We start from the raw sequence: 20,694 nt of genomic DNA on the forward strand, positions 1-20,694 counted from the left end.
GAACCACAAAAACAATTGTGTCCTTCATAGATAAATTAGGTGCCCTAGAGATGCAAGAAGAAAAGGAACCTCATAATCCCACTTTACTGTTAGAGTTTGGCTGTATATTAGACACATTTTAAAAATCCTATTTGGCAAAACTAGGAACATAGTATATGCACTATATTTTAACCTGCCATTTTTGCTAAATAATATGTCATGGATATCTTTTCATTCATTTTTATCCCACCCCAACATTTAAAGTGGATTCCTCGTCATCCGCTTTATAAAAGCATCAAGATTTATGTATTTAACCTCACTCCTCTATTAACAATTTCAATTGTTTCCAGTTTTTCACTTACATAAATAAGTGGCAAACATCCTTGGAACCAAAATTTTGTATACAGGCTCATTTATTTCCCTAGGAATAATTCATAGGTGTGGGAATAATTATTGGGTTAAGGTTTGAAAAATGTCCAAGTTTTTTATATATATTTCAAAGTTGCTCTCTGGAAAGTTGTCCTTAGCTGTGCTTTGTCCTTAGTTGTATTTTGCCTCAGCCATCCAGGGAACTACAAAAATGTAACTTTTGCCTTTTCTTCATCAACTGTAGATGCTATTGTTTAAAAAAAATTTATCCATGGTTGCAGGTGAAAGAGTAGGTTTGGGCCTCAAAGAAACCAGATTCTTTTATTTTATTTTATTTTATTTATTTATTTATTTTTTATTTTTTTGAGACCGTGTCTCACTCTGTCACCAGGTGCCAGGCTGGAGTGCAGTGGTGCTACTTCGGCTCACTGCAACCCCTGCCTTCTGGGTTCAAGCAATTCTCCTACCTCAGCCTCCCAAGTAGCTGGGACTACAGGCGTGTGCCACCATGCCCAGCTAATTTTTGTATTTTTAGTAGAGACAGGGTTTCACTATGTTGACCAGGATGGTCTCCATCCCTTGACCTCGTGATCCGCCCGCCTCAGCCTCCCAAAGTGCTGGGAATTACAGGCGTGAGCCACCGCACCCCGCCAGAAACCTGATTCTTGACAAAAAGTTTCCATGGAAATAAGATCTGTGGGCCTAGTATCAGGTTTATGTAACTGATACCAGCTTTGTCCTATAGCAGAGAGCATCAATGTCTTGTGCTCTAACTTAGCTTTAAATCCCCACTTTCACCCTCAGAAGAATCTGACTTTTTTCACTAGCAGTGACCTCCCCACAGTGCTAGTAATAATGACACATAGTAGGCACTCATTGATGGCTAGCATTTATTGAGCACTTACCATGAGCCAGGTATTAGGTAAAGTGCTTTACATGCATTTTCCCATTTAATCTTATAAACTCAGAAGAAAGGCACTAGTAACACACTGACTCCCACCCTCCTTGGCACCGACTTAAAGGAAAGAAAACTGAGGTTTAGGGAAGTTAGTAATTTGCCCCAAATCACATAGCTTGGTGACATTTAAGTTGTCAGCATTCTTGAAACTACCAGCGAACCCCTTCAAAGGTTAATTCTGTGCTTAGGATATAGCGATTTTGTAGCCACAGCTAAGAAAGCAGGAGCAGGCCTGGGCAGAGGGGAGCAAAGGCTGTGTCTGAGAGTCACCCATCTGGGGTCTCTGTCATTCAGTTGACCATGTGGTGCCTGAGCCTGAGTCCAGCCTGACTGAGGCCTATGAGAAGTGGAGAGAGTGGGCTGATGGGAAGAGCTGTTGTGACTATGCCCTGCATGTGGACATCACCCACTGGAATGACAGCGTCAAGCAGGAAGTGCACAACCTCATCAAAGACAAAGGTGAGTCTGGACATGCTGCCCTCCCTCCTCCCTTAGCTTCTCCTTGCCAGTCCTTCCAAAACAATCCACTCAGTTCAGTCACTTCTTTTGCTTGGAGCCTGAAACCTTGAGCCTGAGCACTGTTCCAGGCACTTTGCTTACTTCTTACAGGATCCCTGTGAGATAGTGATTTGTTTTCCCCACTTTGCAGATGGAGAAACTGAGGCACAGAATAAGCAGCCCAAGATCACAGCATTAGTAAGCAGTAGGTGTATTCAGATTCTGTGCTCTTCACCTCTGTGCAATACTGCCCATTCTGCAGAAGAAGAAACTGAAGTTAGGAGAGGCTAACTAATCTTGCATAAGGTCATATGGCTAGTACAACCTGTGAGATTAGGGATTTTTAACCCATATCATTTTTGCTCTAGAGAGAGATCAAACCCTTACTATCATATAACAACGGCATCCTCAGAAAAGGCCAAGACATTTCTAGGAGCAAGGATGTGTTGGCACTTAGGCTGGGAGCTTAGGATGTGAAAACATGTTCATGTATATGTGTTTCTGTGTGTGTACCAGGGTGTGTCCTCTCAGTGCGTACATGATTTACGTTCCTCTGTCTTCTCAAATTCCTCTATTCTCTGCCTCTTTTTGATCATCGGTTATTTCAACCCCCCCCCACATACATACATGCACACATATGCACAATGTGTTCAGCATTGTAAGGCAGCCTGGGAGTCTTAGAGAAGTGTAAGTAATGGTCTCTGCTGAACACTCAAGGCAAAAGGAAACAAGCTCATGAAGAACAACAGAATAAATGCCATGGGGTGCAAGAACCGTTACCAAAGGGGTAGTTGAGAGACACATGCTAGGAGCCCAGTGGAAGAGTGTGCCCTAGGATGGAAGGGAAATGATGACCCCCTCAGTGGTTGATATTTTCTTTCCATCCCCCTCCTTACCCCACAAACCCTGACCAATCTTTGCTGACACAGAATGTGAGATTAACTCCTTTCTGTATTTGCTTTTATGCTGGGTATCTCAACTAGGGTAGAATATTGAATAGCTTCAGCACTCACTTCTCTATCAAAGTGCCTGGATCATTCCATGGATAATGTAGAGGCTTTTGGGAAGGGTAGTGTTTGGGTAGACTGGCCTGAGTTGAACCACTCTGGGTAGGGAAGTTCTCAAATTACAACCCACTTTGGCCCAGAACACTGTGGGCTGAAAGGGCCCTAATGGTTAGAGACCAAAATTATCCTCCTTTCCTCAAAATGATTCTCAGTTCCTCAGTCCCACCTATTTCTGTAAATCACTGTATTAGTAGTTTATTTGGGGTGAGATCTAAATAGAACTTTACATATAAACCTTACAACTTAAGATATTTAAGCACAAGGACCTGCCCATTAGTTCCATAGGGTCTGCATCTTAGTTCTCCTTTCCGACCCAATGCCCTGCACAGTAAAATGAACTGAACCAAGGAGATTTTAAATGGAAACCAAATATGTGCCAAGCCTGTTACTAAGAGCTTTGTGTGTATTCTCTCCTTTAATATTCACAACCACTTTATGAAGTAGGGTATTGTTATTTTTCCATTTTACAGGTGAGGAAACCAAGGTCCAGAGAGGCTAAGCATCCCAAGCTCACTGAACCAGTATGTGGTGGATTTCAATGGTGCAGCCCCCAGTGTAGGAACACAACTGGTGTGCTAGAGTGATTCTTAATGCCACCTACTACTGCCTTGAGCAATATCAAAGTTATTGACCGTCTGGGCTGGGGAATGCTGGACAGAGGAGGTTAGAAAGAGGCATAAAAGAAGAGGCCATTCTGCTGTGACATCTGTTGGGAATTTTTGATTTTGTGGGGCAGGGGTGGGCAGAGCAAAATGCCCTTGCAAAATATAAATACCTGCTTTATGTCGGACAAGAGCCTGGGTAGTGCAGCAGGGTCCCTTAGTCGATGGAAGTGGGAGCAAAGGATGGAGGACAGTCATGATAACATTGTCTTTCTCTTGTTTTTCCTCCCGTCCCTCTTTTGCAGGGGTTAACTCCTTCATGGTTTACATGGCTTATAAGGATTTGTATCAAGTATCTAACACAGAGGTAACAACCCATTTGCTTTGTGGTGTAGGGTATCTGGATGAGTTTCCTATTGTTGCTGATGACCTTGGCCCTTGTAACGTGAATCACTGTGGTCAATGCGGGAGACCACTGGGCCAGAGTGCTTCTTGAAGCCCTTGCAGTCCACGCTATGTTTTAAATAAGGTAATGGGCAGGGTGCCCATGGCAAGACAGACAGGGAGCTAGAGTTTCCACTGGCAGCAGCTTTCTTAAATGGCAAGAGGAAGAACATGCCTAAATCTCCATCTGCTAAACTCCAAACCCCTCATAAGCCCCGTGAAAGTGTGAGGCTCTTCACCTTCAGGACCAGGAGGGCCTTCTGTTGATTGGAATAATCCTACTGCCTTGCCTCTGACTCTCCCCCTAAGAAATTCATGGCATGCGTTTGCTTTAGACAGAGGCTAAATTTTCAGAGAAAATTCAAGAAATGAATTCCCATGCCTCCTGATTAGAGGTGAAGGTATGTCTGCCTTCACAGGTTAAGACATAAGGATTTCAGTTTTTGTGTTTGTTTCTGCCCAGGCTGTAGTGGCTTTCTAGAGCATTTGTTGAGAAGAATTTTGAGGCCGTTATTGTACATTTGTTCTGCCTGCCTAGGGAACATGATAGGTTCCTTCCTCCCTCTCTCCCTCCCTCCCTCCCTCCCTTCCTTCCTCCCTTCCTTCCTTCCTGGGGAACATGATCGGTTCCTTCCTTCCTTCCTGCCTGCCTGCCTACGGAACAAAGGTTCCTTCCTTCCTTCCTTCCTTCCTTCCTTCCTTCCTTCCTTCCCTCCCTCCCTCCCTCCCTCCTTCCCTCCTTCCTTCCTTCCTTCCTTCCATCCTTCCTTCCTTCCTTCCATCCTTCCTTCCTTCCTTCCTTCGTCTTTCTTGCTTTCTTTCCTTTCTTTCTTTGACAGAGCCTCACTCTGTTACCTAGGCTGGAGTGCAATGGTGCGATCTTGGTTCACTGCAACCTCGGCCCACTGCAACCTCCACCTCCTGGGTTCAAGCGATTCTCCTGCCTCAGCCTCCCGAATAGTTGGGACTGCAGGCGCATGCCACCACGCCTGGTTAAATTTTGTATTTTTTGTAGAGACGGGGTTTCATGTTGGCAAGGATAGTCTTGATCTCTTGACCTTGTGATCTGCCCCCCTCTGCCTCCCAAAGTGCTGGGATTATAGGCGTGAGCCACTGTGCCTGGCCTTTCCTTGGATTTCTTTGGACTAGCAGTCCTCTTTGGTCATGCCTATGTAGTCTATGTATCTGCCCTAGTCACTTATTTCCTCTGCTTCATCCCATTTGTTTTAGCTTTGGCTCTAGTAATTGGCCTTATGTGGGGCTGCTGAAAGTGCTCTCAAGAGTGACAAAGACTCATTTCTATTTCAGCTCTATGAGATCTTCACTTGCCTGGGAGAGCTGGGGGCCATTGCTCAAGTTCATGCTGAAAATGGAGATATCATTGCCCAGGTAACACCGTGCGGCTCCCTGGAGTGTGCTTTGAGCCTACATTCTATTTGCTTCTTCATTTCTTCAGTGTTGCTTGAGCTCTCAATACGTGCAAGGCACCATCATAAGTACCTTGCTAAAGACAGAATCTGCTCCAAAGTACCTCACAATCTAGGTGGAGGAAACGAAAGAGAGGGGAATGTAGACAAGCAACAAAACTAGAAGATGTGGCAAAACAAAAGAGGCCTGGCCATTCTTGGAGAATCAGAAAAGGCATCCTGGAAAAAGAGGATTTCAATTTGGGCTAATTAGTGGGAGAGCATTTGCTGATTCTCTTCTGAAAGAGAAAAATGTATCAAAGCTACAAGACATTCACTGTCCTAAAGAAAGACTGTAAGGCAGCATGTCTCAGAAGCTAGAGATTGGATCCAAGTCTGTGGAGTTCACAGCCTTAAATAATAGAGAGTTTAGGTCTCATGAACATCAGACATCTCACTGGATTCCTAGAAATCTTATTGAGAAGTTTGAGGAAAGAGTGATGAAAGTGAGGGCCCCAAGGCCCAAATTGATCATTTGTAAGGAAGCAGGAAGCAGTTATCTCTCCATCTCCTGGGCTGCTTAATGGAATAGATGCACAGATGTATCTTAGGAAGGGTTTTGTTTATCTCAGAAACATCTCAGAAACATTCATGATTGGTCTTTGCTAGGAAACTGCCAGAAAAAAGAGTGGGCTTTCTTCATCCATTTGATAATGTTGGCAACAAGACACCATTATTCATTCCTTCTAAGAGTATTTCCCGAGCACTTTGTGCCAGGCACTAGCTATTGAAGTGAGCCAAAACAGATGCATTCCATAGCGCACTAATACTTGGACTGTGCTTTTATTTTAGAAGTTGTCCAGAGCTTGGTGAATGTGGTTGGCAGGGGTGTGGGAACAATGTCTAGGCCTCCCCTCATCTTGGACCATTAGTTTCCTGATAGCAGGTGCCATTTGGTGAGCACTGACTACTATGTCCTAGGAACTGGTAATTGTTCTGGTGTATTCTTATTTAATTTTCTCCAAACCCCTTAAAGATGCCATCATTCTCCCTATTTTATAGACGAGACCATCCAGGCTCAGAGGGATTAGGTCACTGGCCCAAGGATCACAGCAAATAACTAAGAAAACCAAATCTTTGCCCCTAAGGTGGTGTACCTCAGTGGGTATCTTTACCCAGAGATTTCATATCTGGGATCCCTTGCCTCCCAAGCCCAGGTGCAGGCCTGTGGGCAGGCAGCACCCCAGCCATGCAGAGCTCCAGCTGTTGTGATTTCAGACTCTGCCTATGGTCTTGCTGGTGGGGGAGGTGAGGTAAGTGTACAGTTTCCTCTCGCTGTGACCAAGGAGGCTAATTAGGACCCTGACAGCACTCTCGCTCACGTCCACCACACACCCAGAGATAATGAAATCATTTTCTGTAGAGAGCCCAAATGCCTTGGTCTGGTGGGAGGCAACTCTGTGGTATTAGATCTGTGTTCCTCCCTCTACCCAAGTTTTTAGGGCAGCAGCCAGTGGTCCCAGACCTGCTCTTATCTTCCCTGGGAACCAGACCCCCTGGCAGTTCATTCCAGCTCCTGTAGAAGCAGATGGACTCCAACTCAAAAGACCCTGTTCTCAGTTTCTTTCCTCTTGTGACTCCTTAGCATGGAAGTTTCTCTCGTCTCCCCTACCCCTCCTATTTCCCTACTTTGGGAAGATGTGTTCTCAGTCAGGAAAAGAGTAGGAACATTTTTCCATTTGGATGAGTTTCTTGTGTATGTTTATTAACTTCAGCTTGAGCTGAAAGATTTTATCACATTGTTTAAATGAAGGCAGCTGCTATACTCAGAATTTCTTGCTGTACTTATGCAAAAGTGAATATACCAGAAAAAAACTGATTTTTTTTTCAAACAAAAGTGATTTTAAAAAATTTCAAATTGGCAAAACAGTCTGAGAGAACAGCATCTTTAGCCATTCATTTAACAAATATTTGTTGAACACCTACTATGTGCCAAGCCTTGGAGAGGGAAGATGGAAAAGACAGGGTTCCTTTCATCATGGAGCAAGCCACGGTTGTGTTATGACCCAAACTGTGATGTAACTGTAGCTGTGATGAATGCCACACTGTGCCCACTGCTACCCCCATGTGAGGTAGCATCAATGGGTCTTTACTGCCATTCTTAACCTCCCAGCTATAGGGACATCATGGCTTCAGAATAGGACTTCCTAATTTGAACAGTGCATTGGAATCACCAAATTTTTCTAATTCCAGGTATTCTGAAATTAGGAAAAGTCAGTAGCAGAGCTCAGGCAAGTGTCTTTTGAAAGTATTCCCTTGGTGATTTGAATGCACTTGGAAGCCACCACTTGAGTTTAGCTTTGTCCTGTGCATTATCCTGGTGCACTCAAACAAGACAGAAGCATAAGTGTCACCTAAGACAGATTCTTTAGTTGGAGACCTTAACCCTTATGTGACCAGAGGCAATTTAGAGTAGAAACTCACTAGACTTCAGAAGAAATTTAATTCAGTTCAAGTTTCAATAAGTGAGAATGATAAGAATGAAAAGTGGAGGTGCTTTTCTGGAAGCCTCTAACCATTTTTGGTATTCTGTAGAGCTGGAGATAGTGACCATTTCACCTCTCGTGGTTGCTTATAGTATGTGCGTTTTCCTTTCTGCTCCTGTTTTAGAAATTTCTATTACTAAAAACAAAAGACAGAAGGTTCTTTTCCAGGTGGTAAGAATCATTTCCTTTCTAAATGCCCCTTAGTTTCAACGTGAGACAAGGCTTGTTGTGTTCACCATCTTTCCTGTATGTTTCACACATTACCAGAGTACTCCCAGTTCACTAGGCCAGGCCTGCTGGTGCAGGGGTTCATATGAACTAGGCTTAATGTCAGAGTGAATGCCAGTAATGCGGAAGGAATGGTGGCTTAGGATTTCTGCCAGTTTCAATCAGTCCATGTGTGTGTGCTCACTGCCCAGCTACCTGCTTCTTGCAGAAAGAGGCTAGAAGTCTGAGGAATTTAGCCATCAGCCACAAGGGACACATACATCTTCTGCTGTGTCCACAGCTTGGTTAAACAGAAGTTCACCAAAATACTAACTCAGTTAATGCTGTTTGCAGGCACTATTTTGTTTGGTTAAAATTTAAATCCATTCATTTAAGCCATAGATTTAAAACATCAAAACTCCTGAGTGGTTTATTAAAATATGCATTACTCGGATTCCATCTCACAGTGTTCTGATGTGGTAGGCTATGATGGGCGAGAAATTTGCATTTCTACAAAAACGATTCAGGTGATTCTGATGTAAGTGATGAGCGGCCCACAATTTGAGAAACAAAGCACTAAGCTGTAAGTTCCCTGAGGTCAGGGGCTACATTGCTTTAATGCAGGTACCTACCCAGAGCCTAGCAGGAAGCAGATGCTCAATACATTTTGTTAAGTGAATGGGTTTAAAGAGAATTAATGCATAAACAATGAGATGACCAAGTGTAGTTTCAGAGGCAGCTGAGACTGACAGAGATGAAGAATAAGTGACCTGGTATGATTCTTGATGGGTAGTACAGACAAAAAATAGATACTCTAACAGACAACTGTCTTTCTTTTAATAAAAACAAAACACATTGAATGTTTTTTTCCTCCTTTTAGTTGACTCTACCCTAAATTGCAAATCCAAATATAGGATTAATACATCTGTTCAACGTACACATATTTATTCTTTAGATCAGAACATACCAGCATAATTTTTCCAAATCTCACTTGAGCTCATTGAAGAACTATTTTCTTTTCTCATTTCAGGAGCAAACCCGCATGTTGGAAATGGGAATAACTGGTCCAGAAGGCCATGTACTGAGCAGGCCAGAGGAGGTAAGTTATAGCGGGTGAAGGTGGAGGATGGGGTAGGGAGAGAAAAGCAGTAGCAGTGAGGACTTAGTTCTTACCATGTCTTCTGGAAGACACCCGTCATCACAGCCTCAGCCTTACTATAACTGCCACCAACTTTGTACGGGCAGTGTTTGTGTTCGGCCTGTCTTCCCAAGCCATATGCACACACAACGCATGAATAAACATTGCTAAAAGGTGATGAGAATTTGAGTACCAGGTAGCAGTATTGGAACATTTCTTCCAAAGACCACTTCTGATTGACCCTAGCTCAAGAGCCCATGAGAAAATTAGAAAGGAATGTAAGAGACATGCTTACTTCTGACCCCTAATCTCTCTAAAGATAGCACAAGTTGGAGTGTCCTTCACAGCTACTCAGGAGTGTTAAATTTCTAGCTCCTTTCTTAAGGAAATCTCAGTGTGAATCTCATAGACATTTCTACTTATTCTATTATTTCATTTGGAGTCCTGCAAAATATTGGCCATTTGGATAAGTGGTTGAATGGGGTTTTTTAATATATATTATGCTCATCAATTTGTATAGGTGATGATTATGTCCAGTTATGGAAGTTTCTCATGTATAAAAATGAATGATTATTTATGTCTGTGCTTAGCAACCAAACAACAAATCAAAGGTGACTAGAGGCTGGTTCCATGTCTCTGAGATATCAGCAGCTTCACCTGCTGGCATGGAGCACAGAGCTGAGAATTGGCTGCCCATGTACCTGAAAGCACATTGGCTTTGGAAGAGCAGCCTGGGTCTTAGCACTTGGAGCAAAGTCAAGGCCCTCCATATCAGTGAAGCGAATCCTGTTTCTGTCCTGTCATTCCAAATCCTACAATAGGGAGAAGAAGGAATCATAACCAGAAATGATTACATTCCCATATCCCATCTCTTTTAGAGTCTTACTTAAAATATAAATAGAACACACATACAAAAAAAATGTTTGTATCCCAAGGAGGCAATGGGTTTTCACAAACTGGATACACTTGTATAACTAGCACCCAGAGGAAGAAACAGATTATCAGCACTTCAGAAACTCCATTGTAGCTAGTGATATTTTTATTGCCATTTAAATATATAATTTTGTGATTAGGGTTCCAATCACATACAGCATCCCTGAAGTCTGTCTCCTTAATAATACCAGGTCACTTCTATGGAATGCATACATCTGGCATGGGCTAATTGCATACGTTATCTCAGTTCTCACTGCTGCCACTCTGTGTGATTGGCATTGTTGCCCAGGTAAAGAAGCTGAAGCTCAGAGAGATTAAGCCCCTGGCTGATCACACTTGAAGGACTGGAAAATCGTTTACTCATCGTGAACAGGCCAGGGCGAACAGCATTGTTTCTGAAGCTTTTCTTAAATGCTGGTCACTGTGGAGATGTGCTGGCAAGATGGATTTCCAGCAGCAGCCAGGGGATTTCAGAGCAAAGTCTATTTTTGTTCCTTGGTTTGTTTTCTCAACCTCCCCTTGGCCCTACCACCCCAACCTCCTCCTTATTCCTGTCTCCTTTTTAGTAAAAAAGTTTCTCAGCCACAAATCTCTACAGCCGTGGAAGGCCTTTTGGATGAAGTTGGAGGGTGATGTAAACTTCCAAAGATAGTTATGTTGTCAAAGTGCTGAAAAACCTGCAGTGCTTGGGAGGAATGAGATCAAAGGGACCAGAACAGAGGTCCTGGGGGAGCTGAAGTGGTCAGCATGGGTGTGAAGGGGGAGGAGTAAGCATAGGAGGAGCCAGCCCCTCCAACCCCTCTTCAATTCAAGCACACCCAGACACCATCTCAAGTGATGCTTTTCAGAGATCTGGGACCCCAGGCACAAAGACAACTGTACCAGAGGACAAAATTCTGGGTGCTTCAGGAAGGTGTCCACATTCACCTATGGCCAGGGGCCTCCAATGTCTCATCCACATGAAATAAAGTGCAGCTTGGGGGAGGCCAGCTCAGCCATGCAAGTTCTTAGAGTCTGTCTGCTGAGCTACACCCACTATGGGCAGTGACTGGTTTGCATTATACGACCATTGGGCATCTGCAAGCTATTTTTGGTATTTTTTTAAAGTGTTGGGCTCCACAGGCTAACCAGAATGTCATATCCATAAAAAAGGGAACTGTTGCCAATTGAATAGAAAAATGTCAAAGTCTGTGCTTTGTGCTGAATTGGACTAACTCATACCAGTTGAGAGCAGACCACTTGAGAGTAACACAGACCCTCAGCTGGTCAGAAAATATTGTTAGCAATAATATCTGTAGCCACCCTTCAAAGGGCACTTAACCTTGTTCCCTCATTAGGAATGGGCTAATTGCTTTACAAGGATTAGCTCGTTTAATCCTCACCACAGCCCAACGTGTCAGATCCTGTTATTATCCTCATTTTACAGACAAGGAAACTGAGGCCTTGGGGGCTTGTGTAATGTACCTGAGATCACCTAGCTTATAAGTGCCAGAAGCAGGACTCAGAACCAGGCCATCTGAGAGAGGCTCAGCTCTCAAACCCTGCTTTGTTAGTAAAATAAGGGAAAACTTCTTGTTTTGTTACTTAATAAATGCCACTGGGTTGGTTAGCATATTTGAAAACATGAATTCTACATTAGGGTAAGATGGGAGAGATCAATAATAAAAGAAGTCTTTGTGTTCAGAAACCTGGGAATTACTTTTGTAAGAAATACCTCCTAGAATTAACCCTTTGCTGACCACTTACTGCTGCAGGAAAGGATTTGAGGAACCATGATGCCTAATTGGCTTAGCTGGTTATTTTAGACATAATGGTTTGCTATTGTGTTTTCCCAGAGACTCTGTCCTGAGAAGATTGACGAGCAAAAGCTTTCATTCAGACTTCACCTTTGTGATAACCACAGAGAGGATAGGCTAAGGAAAAACTCAAGCTAACATTAAGTACTTTCCCTCTGTCAGGTATTCTTCTCAGATGACAGTGCCATGCTATACTGTTTTACTAGTGAGGGACAGAGGCACTGGGAAGATGACTAAAGTGACACAGCTGGGAAGTGGTAGATCTGAGATGTGGATGCAGGCTATCTAATTCCAGATCCTGCCAAAATCACCCAGAATCTCTGTAAAGCACTGCATTCTCATAGTTCGTGGGGGTGGGAGCCACCAGTTTGAGAGGTTCATGTCCCTATTGACTCCTGGTGACTTTTTCTTGCAGCTGGAAGCTGAGGCTGTGTTCCGTGCCATCACCATTGCCAGCCAAACCAATTGCCCTCTCTACGTCACAAAGGTCATGAGCAAGAGTGCAGCTGACCTCATCTCACAAGCCAGGAAAAAAGGTGATTTGTGCTCCTCAGATCTCGGAGCTCTCAAAGACACTGTGTGGCCCCTTCCCTCCCTGGTTGTCCTGTGTAACATAAATGGTGCCTACTTTGCTCATTGCCTTGCTCCCTAGGAAGTCCCTCTCCACATCCTGTGTGGATGGCAGGATCCTGGGATTTCTCTCACTTGGCATGTAAGTAAACTGAGGCTCAGGAAGGTTAGGTGGTTTGTCCAAGATGACACAGAACTTGAATCAGTTCTTCTGAGACTTTGTGCATCTTCCTTCTCCCCTTTGATCTTTCATTTTCAGTTCACCTTACCTGAAAATGTTTTATAAATGAGTTTTATAAATGGATGTATCAGTCAGGATTAAATTGAGTGCAAAATTCAAAGATCCTGCTCCAACTAGCTTAAACAAACACAAGTAAATAACTGGTTGTAGGTGTTTCTGGCATGGATAGATCGAGTAGCCAACAGCGGTATTAGGGTTTTGTCATGCTTACCACTTTCTTAGCTCTGTCTCCTCTGGTTTGTTTAGTATGAACAGTCACAGGAATAGATGCCAAGAGGTACCTGTTGTCCTCAATTGTTGGTGGAGAGCATGATGGGAAAGTAAAATACACCTTTTCCAGCAGGTCAAGCAAAAGTCCCTAGGAGCACCATGACTGTCCTGGTCTGGGTCACACTGTCATCCCTGGACCAGTAAACACCCTGGGATGGTATAATCTGACCAGGATTGAAGCCACAGTACAGATGCAGGTCATACCTCCTGAGCCACTGAGACTAGCACAAGTTATTTTAGAGAAGGGGTTGAGTGGGTCTCCAAAGCATGTTGGCCACCACGGCCTTCACGACCCTGGCTCTGTCCCTGCTGCCTGTTGACTTCTTCTTTTCTCCACTGGTGTTAACTTGGGCTTCCTTTGCTTGCCTTGTGCTTAGGTAAAGTTTTCAGAGCTTTCTTTTCTGTTTCTGGTTCTTATCCTCAGTGTCAGACTCATAGTCTTAGTTGTGAGGTTGGTAAGGGATGAGTGTAGGTGAAAAGCTGTAGACGTGCAGCTCTGCATTGGGTTGTGAGAGAGGATTTACCAGGCCTGGTGATGCGGTTGCTACCACTGCGTGCCAGTGGCCATTCTGGTGGTGGAGAGGCCCAAGATGGGTGATTCATCTACCAAACTGGCCTGTAAATCTCTATGTGTGAGTGACTGCTGTAGCTAAAAATAGTCTCAGCTGATGCTCATGGCTGAGTTTCAGCTGCCTGGCCTTCTGGCGCAGGGTGATCGTATTTTTCTTATGAGAGGGGAGGCTTTCACATTGTCTAGACACCCTTCCTAGCTGGCAGATTCTGGGGCACCTCCTTCCTTCCTCTGTTCTCTGTAGGCTCCTGTTTTCTCCTTAGCTTTTAGAAGTCTCAACTGACATGGCTTGGTTGCTCCACTGGGTATGAATCATTGGGCGAGAACCAGGAAAGCAGCCCAGTGCTCCTCACTCATTCTTGGAGAAAAGCAAAAAAAAAAAAAAAGGAAGAAAAAGTAAAAGTGTGTAGAAACTCCCTTCTGTCCTCACCCAGTGCCACACACACCCCTGCTACCCGTGACCACCCACCACCCTCTTATGCCCTCTGTTGAAGCTGCATTCTGCCTGGGACCCATTCTCAGGGTAGCCTGGGGGCCACACTCGGGACAGGGTGTTTCAGTTATATGCTGGTCTTATTTCAAACTTCTTGGAGAAAAATTCCTAACCCTAAGCCTTTTGGCTCAATTCTTTGGCAAGCAGAACTAGTACAGCTGTGTCTCCAGGGTGGAATGGCAGTATTATTTCAGGGATGAAAAACTAGCGGCTGAGATTGAAGTCAGTAAACATCTCGTGGACTGTCATTCTTGGGGAAACAGTCAAGAGTATCCCCAGCAGGATAAAGTGTAGCAGTATTTCCCTCTTGACCAGGATATAATTGAAGACTCAATGTGTTTAGTCACCAATCATCAGGGCTCTTTAACTATATGGCTGCTCAGAATTAATATTAGAAAGCTACAATTTAACGAGGAACAGCTATGTACTCTGCACTGAGATAAATACTTCAAATTTTTTATTGTGTAGAATTCTCAAAGAACTCTGAGAAATAGGCATTATTACCCTTTTTCAGATGAAATTGCAGCACAACCTGTTCAGGATCTCCCAGCTGGGAGAGCTAGTATTCAAATCTAAGCATCATTACTATCTTAGTTTCTTTTACTCTCCCATGCTAAACATAGTCCAGAGGGAGAGTTCTTCCACTTGCAAGGTTCTATTTCTTTCAATAGTGGTTGACTGCTTGCTGTGACCTTCATTTCTTCATATCTTTATGGTCCTGCATCCTTTAGTGTGTATTTTTGGAGAACCCTTGAATTCTCATCACATGGATCTTTTTACTGCCACCCCAAAAAGGAGGGCTGTCCTATGTGAATCATTGCCATGGCTTCCTTCTTTTGCCCATGGCAGACATTACTAACCAATCATGAGTCTTGAGTCTTTTCTCCTGAGACATTATTAGAATTCTTCTTTTCATGGAATTCTAGGCAACCATTACCAATTGATTGCAGTTGAAACAAGGCAAACGTATTTGTAATCCTGGCCATAGAGTGCAAATTTATGGAGAATCTGACTGTGGAAGATTGAGGACTCAAGTTAAAGAAGCCAAGGGCTTCATAGGGTAGCTTTGGCCCCAGATTTTGGCATAGAGAAACTTGGTACCAACCACCTTGCTATGAGTTAGCATTTGCCTTCTGTATCACTGTTCCTTCTTCTTAAAGAAGCTCAACAGAAGCTTAGATCAATGTCTTTTCCAATAGCCTTTCTTCCCTCTCCATGGTCTGAGTAGTTAGCCCCTAATTTTTGAGGCAGAATCCAAGAGGCTAGTCTCATATTTGATGTGTCCTAGGTTATTGGGTGGTTTTTAGCAAGTCATCATGTTAGGAGTAACAAACATGATAAAAAAAAAAAGTCATGAGAGTCTGTAATCCACAGGAATAGATTTTACTTTGTGGAACCTAAGCATATTGTTGTAATGGGGGGATCTAGCAATTCCCAGTGGTGGGGGCACATTTGGAATTTGGTGCCCCTACAGTGGAAAGGAGCAACAAGTAAAGAAAGCAATATTTACCGAGCATCCACTAAGTGCCAGATGCTTCACATATGCCATATTTTTTTCATTTTCATAAGCCTGAGAAGTAGATTTCATCTTGTTTCATCAATTTCAGCATATGTCTAGTTCAGCCTTGGTATACATGGAACCCATTACTAGAGCAACAACCGGAGCACTTTAGTATTTCTCAAATGAGGATGAGTCTTAAAATCAATACATATATTTTATTTTGTCTCAAATATTAATTTGGCTCAAAATTTGAGAATTGACACTGCATCTAACAACCAATGGCTTCTTTTAATCTAGGGAATACAAACTTGGTCACATTTAGCAGGCAGAAAAGCAGAGTCTTAGAAAAGGTGGGAATATGGACTTGAACCCAGGTCTGTCTGACTCTGCGCTCAGTGCATGGAGCACATACTTTATGCTAACCCCTTGCCTATTTCCTTCCTTTTCTAGGAAATGTGGTCTTTGGCGAGCCCATCACCGCCAGCCTCGGCATAGATGGAACCCATTATTGGAGCAAGAACTGGGCCAAGGCAGCCGCATTCGTGACATCCCCACCCCTGAGTCCTGACCCAACCACTCCTGACTACATCAACTCCTTGCTGGCCAGGTTGGTGCAGGAATGCCCAGCAGCAGGCGTTTTGTGAAACCATCTCTTGGGCCAGCTGGGTTGAGGACTGGAGCAGTTCCATCTATCAGCTAGACTAGAGTTTGTAGTATGAAAAATGTACTGAGAATTCTTTTGCAGTCTTGAGCATAGAAAACAGGCTCTTCCCCATCCTAAACATTAATACAGTTATAATATTAATAATGGTAATAGCAGTTAAAACCTATTATGGGGCTGGGTGCTTTGGCTCACGCCTGAAATCCCGACACTTTGGGAGGCCAAGGCAGACAGATCATGAGGTCAGGAGTTCAAGACCATCCTGATCAACATGGTGAAACCTCGTCCCTACTAAAAATACAAAAATTAGCTGGGCATGATAATGCACACCTGTAATCCCAGCTACTTGGGAGCTGAGGCAGGAGAGTCGCTTGAATCTGGGAGATAGAGGTTTCAGTGAGCTGAGATTCACTCCAGCCTGGGTGACAGAGCAAAACTCCATCTCCAAAAAAAGAAAAAAAAAGAACCTTTTATGTGGCAAGATCTATGGTAAGACTACACTCACAATCTCATTTGTTTCTTGTAATAACTTTATGAGTGAGGTGGTCTTATCACCATTTACATTTACATATGAAGCAACTGAAGGTTGGAGAATCTAAATCATTTGCCTAAGTTTAAATAGTTGCTAAATTGTAGGGAGACTGCTTTGTTGCTGCCCTCTGCAGACGTATGATCGTGACATGGCTCATCTGAGTTCATTTTATGTGGCTACAAAAGAGATGATCTAACCCCACCCCCTCAACTTTCTAGATGGGGTAATTGAGCGCAGGGAGGGGAAGAAACTCATCCAAGCTCATATATCTGGTAAGAGGTGGAGGAGGGATTCCAAACTCAAGTAGTCAGAGTCCAAACCCTCACAGTGGACACAAGATTCTAAGCCCCCAGTGTGCCTCCAGCCATCTCTCCTGTTCACGTGGACCTTTTCTCCTTTGCCAGTGGGGATCTGCAACTGTCTGGGAGTGCCCACTGTACCTTCAGCACTGCCCAGAAAGCAATTGGGAAGGACAACTTCACAGCCATTCCCGAGGGCACCAATGGTGTGGAGGAGCGGATGTCTGTCATCTGGGACAAGGCTGTGGTAAGGGATTGAGGTCCTGGGAGGGTGGCCAGGACCAAAACATCCATGAGCCAGAACAGAACTTCCTGCCACCGGTTGGGCTGGTGACACTGCGAGTGCAGATGGGATCTTAAACCTGCTCAGATGTCTTTGGAACCATGTTGCTCAGGCAAAGTGGAAAATTTCCTTCTAGTGTGATGACTCCTAAGGTCTGGCATTCTGAAGGAGGCTTCCTCATCTAGACTGTTAGGACTGGGAACCAGACATGCAACTCCTTCATCTGAGTGTCCAAATGCCCTGTGCTTAAAATAATAGTGATTTAATTATTTTTGTTTGGAGAGTTTTATGAGTTTTATGACCTCTTTTGAAAGAACTGGATCTAATCCTTTGAAGTGATAAGCAGTGAGTCTGTGTCTAGACCAAAGTCTTCTTGCTTATCAAGGACACCCTGTACTGAGGGCATATGGTCATTCAGGCAATACAAGTGATTATCTCTAAATGTCTTCTGGCAAGTGGCCTGTTTTATTTTCCTTGTTCACATCAAAAGGGCTGACAAAAGAAAATAGCCATTCAAATGAAGACTCTCTCAAAGATTTTAGTAAAATCAATAATTATCTCATTATTAGATTGATTACTTCTCTATGTTTCATTTTAAAAATCGTAAAAACATTCATATCACGGTTGTGTATACTAATGCCTCATTACTCTACACAGTGTAATTTCACTCAGTTTCCTTTTTCTTCTTTGTTCCCAGGAAGCTCAGAGCTAGGTTTTAAACTCAGTTCTTTCCGTAGAGAGGCTCTTTGGTTTGAAAAGAGGGAAAATATAAATACTGTTGTCTCTTCTCTTACATGGTGTTTCTTTCTTCATATGCTGCAGAGCAGTATGTATATATTTATCCTGGCACTATCTGGAATACTTCCAAGATAATATATATTTTTAAATTATCCACATGACACATGTTCACTAAGGAATATTTGGAAATTACAGACAAGCACACACTTGAAAGGAAACAAAAATATCTCGATTCCACAACCGAGGGAACCTATTGTTATCATTTGGGTGTGGTTCTTTCCCATTTGTTCTGTGCACACAGCACAGGCAAATACAAACACTTGTCTACAGAATGGGATTATAATCCCATTTGTTTTTACTGTGAACCCTCTATAATCCTTTTTGGAATTAGAAGAGATAAATTAGTAAGTACATGTATGTACATATTTAAAAAATACATACTTCAGGAGCAGTAACTTCTGTCTTAAACCATGTGTCTGACCATTCTGCCTGAGTAGTCATGTCAGCCCAGCTAATTTGAGCTTGCTGAGTGAGGCTCTGTAGCTCACCACCTTTTCGGGTGGCTTGTCTTTGTATTTCTGTGCTTTTGTGGTTGTCTTTCTCTGAGTTCAGAAGCCCTGAATTGATATCTATGTAGCTATAGCTACAGATATAATTTCCTATATTTTCATAGGCCACAGGGAAAATGGATGAAAACCAGTTTGTGGCTGTGACAAGCACAAACGCTGCCAAGATCTTCAACCTGTATCCCCGCAAGGGAAGAATATCTGTGGGTTCTGACAGCGACCTGGTCATCTGGGACCCAGATGCTGTGAAGATCGTCTCTGCCAAGAACCATCAGTCTGTAAGGCTTGCGCTGGTGGGAGTGGAGTAAAATGGAGAATGCCCGCAAGGAACTTGGTCAGGAGAAATGTGTTTATGTGGTGCACCAGGGTAGTTAGACTAGGACGGGTTGCAATAACAGCCCATCCCCTAAAACTCAGTGGCTCAAAATCTCAATTGTGTTTCTTCTGCTTTCCAAAGCAAGGGGGTCAGCAGATGGGCCCTTCCCACCCCAGTCACTCAGGGACAGAAGCTAATAGAGTCTGTCTCTCTACACATGTTTTCATGATTGCTGAGACAGCAGAACATGACCTGGTAAATGGTCTACTGACTCTGAAATCTTCCCCTAGACGTGGTGTACATCACTGCCTCTCACATGGCACTGGTCTTAGCCAGTCCTGTGGCCATACCTAACCTCCAGAAGTTGGGACATGCAATGATCCCTTGTGCCTGGAAAGAGAAAGAATGGGAAATAACTTGTGAACAGCATGGATGACTTCCTCATGAGGAGTTTCACATGGAGGATGATAATTAAAGCCCACTACCTAACAAAAATGGGCTTGACACTGTTAATAAAAATAATTAATATTTTTAAGCACTTATGTTTCAGGCACGGTGCTTTTAATTCACTGGATTTCCATAGTAATCTTCTACAGGTAGGGACTATTATCCTCCATTTTACAGTTCAAAAATTGGAGGTACAGAAAAATTAAATAATTGGTGCAGCAAGCAAATGGTGAAGCTAGCATTGAAACCCAGACAAGCTGACTCCAAACTGATGTTCTTAATTACTTGGCAGTACAGTAATACCTCTTGCTGGTTGAGTAAATGAAGAAGGTAGTGAGAGAAATCCCATTTTTGGTGTAATGGCCTTTGCTTAAACATTGTGTCATCTCATGTTATTTAACTTGGAGCTAGAGGGACCTAAAGGCCACATGACCTCTCTGCGCACCCGCTTAATACAAGATGGTGACGTACAGCATCCCGAATAGTTATCCAGCTTCTCTTTAAACACTACCCATGACAAAAGTTGACTTCCACTTGAGGACCTTAATAAATAAAGACTGGACACTTCTTTTTTGCTAGGAAGTTCAGTTTTTTGTTAGCAAATCTGTCTCCTGGTGCCTTCTACACACTGGAAGCTTGCAGATGCATGGTAAGCTTTCCCTGGCTTACCTGGTGAATCAGCAGCAAATGACACTGAAGGTCTCAAGGATAGAAGGTACTCACATTCCTCTTTTTCCTCTTTCTGTACCCTTACTGTGGCTTTTCTCCTCACCCCTGCCTCTAGGCTGCAGAGTACAACATCTTTGAAGGGATGGAGCTGCGCGGGGCTCCTCTGGTGGTCATCTGCCAGGGCAAGATCATGCTGGAAGATGGCAACCTGCATGTGACACAGGGGGCCGGCCGCTTCATCCCCTGCAGCCCGTTCTCTGACTATGTCTACAAGCGCATCAAAGCCCGGAGGAAGGTAAGAAGCTAGGAAGCTCTGAGGTGGTGCAGGGGCTTTGTGTCCCATTCACGCACAGGATAGTAACCATGAAGAGGGTACTGTGATCTCTAGACTCTCACAGAGAAATTCAGTGATGTTCTTGTCCCCAAGAACAACCGCACAGACTTAAGGTACTATTAAAGAGAGTTTTGAAAACTTTTGGCCAAACAGAGTTTTAACCCAAATGATTTTTCCCACATTTTTATAGCTCTTTCTTTAAAATAATTTAAAATTTGGATAATTCAAAATAAGGTCTGCATATTTTTAAAAAAATGAAT

The 20,694-nt window shown here is 43.4% G+C and overlaps 1 protein-coding gene across 3 annotated transcripts in view; it reads left to right on the top strand.

Moving 5' to 3' along the window:
- Positions 1-20,694, top strand: part of DPYSL3 (dihydropyrimidinase like 3) — a 118,927-nt gene that overhangs the window by 91,531 nt on the left and 6,702 nt on the right. For all 3 annotated transcript variants that reach the window (XM_032250309.1, XM_032250310.1, XM_032250311.1), the window contains exons 4-12: positions 1,601-1,765; positions 3,779-3,840; positions 5,226-5,306; positions 9,107-9,175; positions 12,359-12,479; positions 16,040-16,196; positions 17,187-17,328; positions 18,776-18,946; positions 20,216-20,395. In XM_032250309.1, coding sequence (XP_032106200.1) covers positions 1,601-1,765; positions 3,779-3,840; positions 5,226-5,306; positions 9,107-9,175; positions 12,359-12,479; positions 16,040-16,196; positions 17,187-17,328; positions 18,776-18,946; positions 20,216-20,395 — 1,148 coding nt within the window. The remainder of the gene's footprint in view (positions 1-1,600; positions 1,766-3,778; positions 3,841-5,225; positions 5,307-9,106; positions 9,176-12,358; positions 12,480-16,039; positions 16,197-17,186; positions 17,329-18,775; positions 18,947-20,215; positions 20,396-20,694) is intronic.

The sequence above is a fragment of the Sapajus apella genome, unplaced genomic scaffold (genome assembly GCF_009761245.1).
Source record: "Sapajus apella isolate SASKATOON/1434 unplaced genomic scaffold, GSC_monkey_1.0 scaffold71, whole genome shotgun sequence".
In the NCBI taxonomy this organism is placed as follows: Eukaryota; Metazoa; Chordata; class Mammalia; order Primates; family Cebidae; genus Sapajus; species Sapajus apella.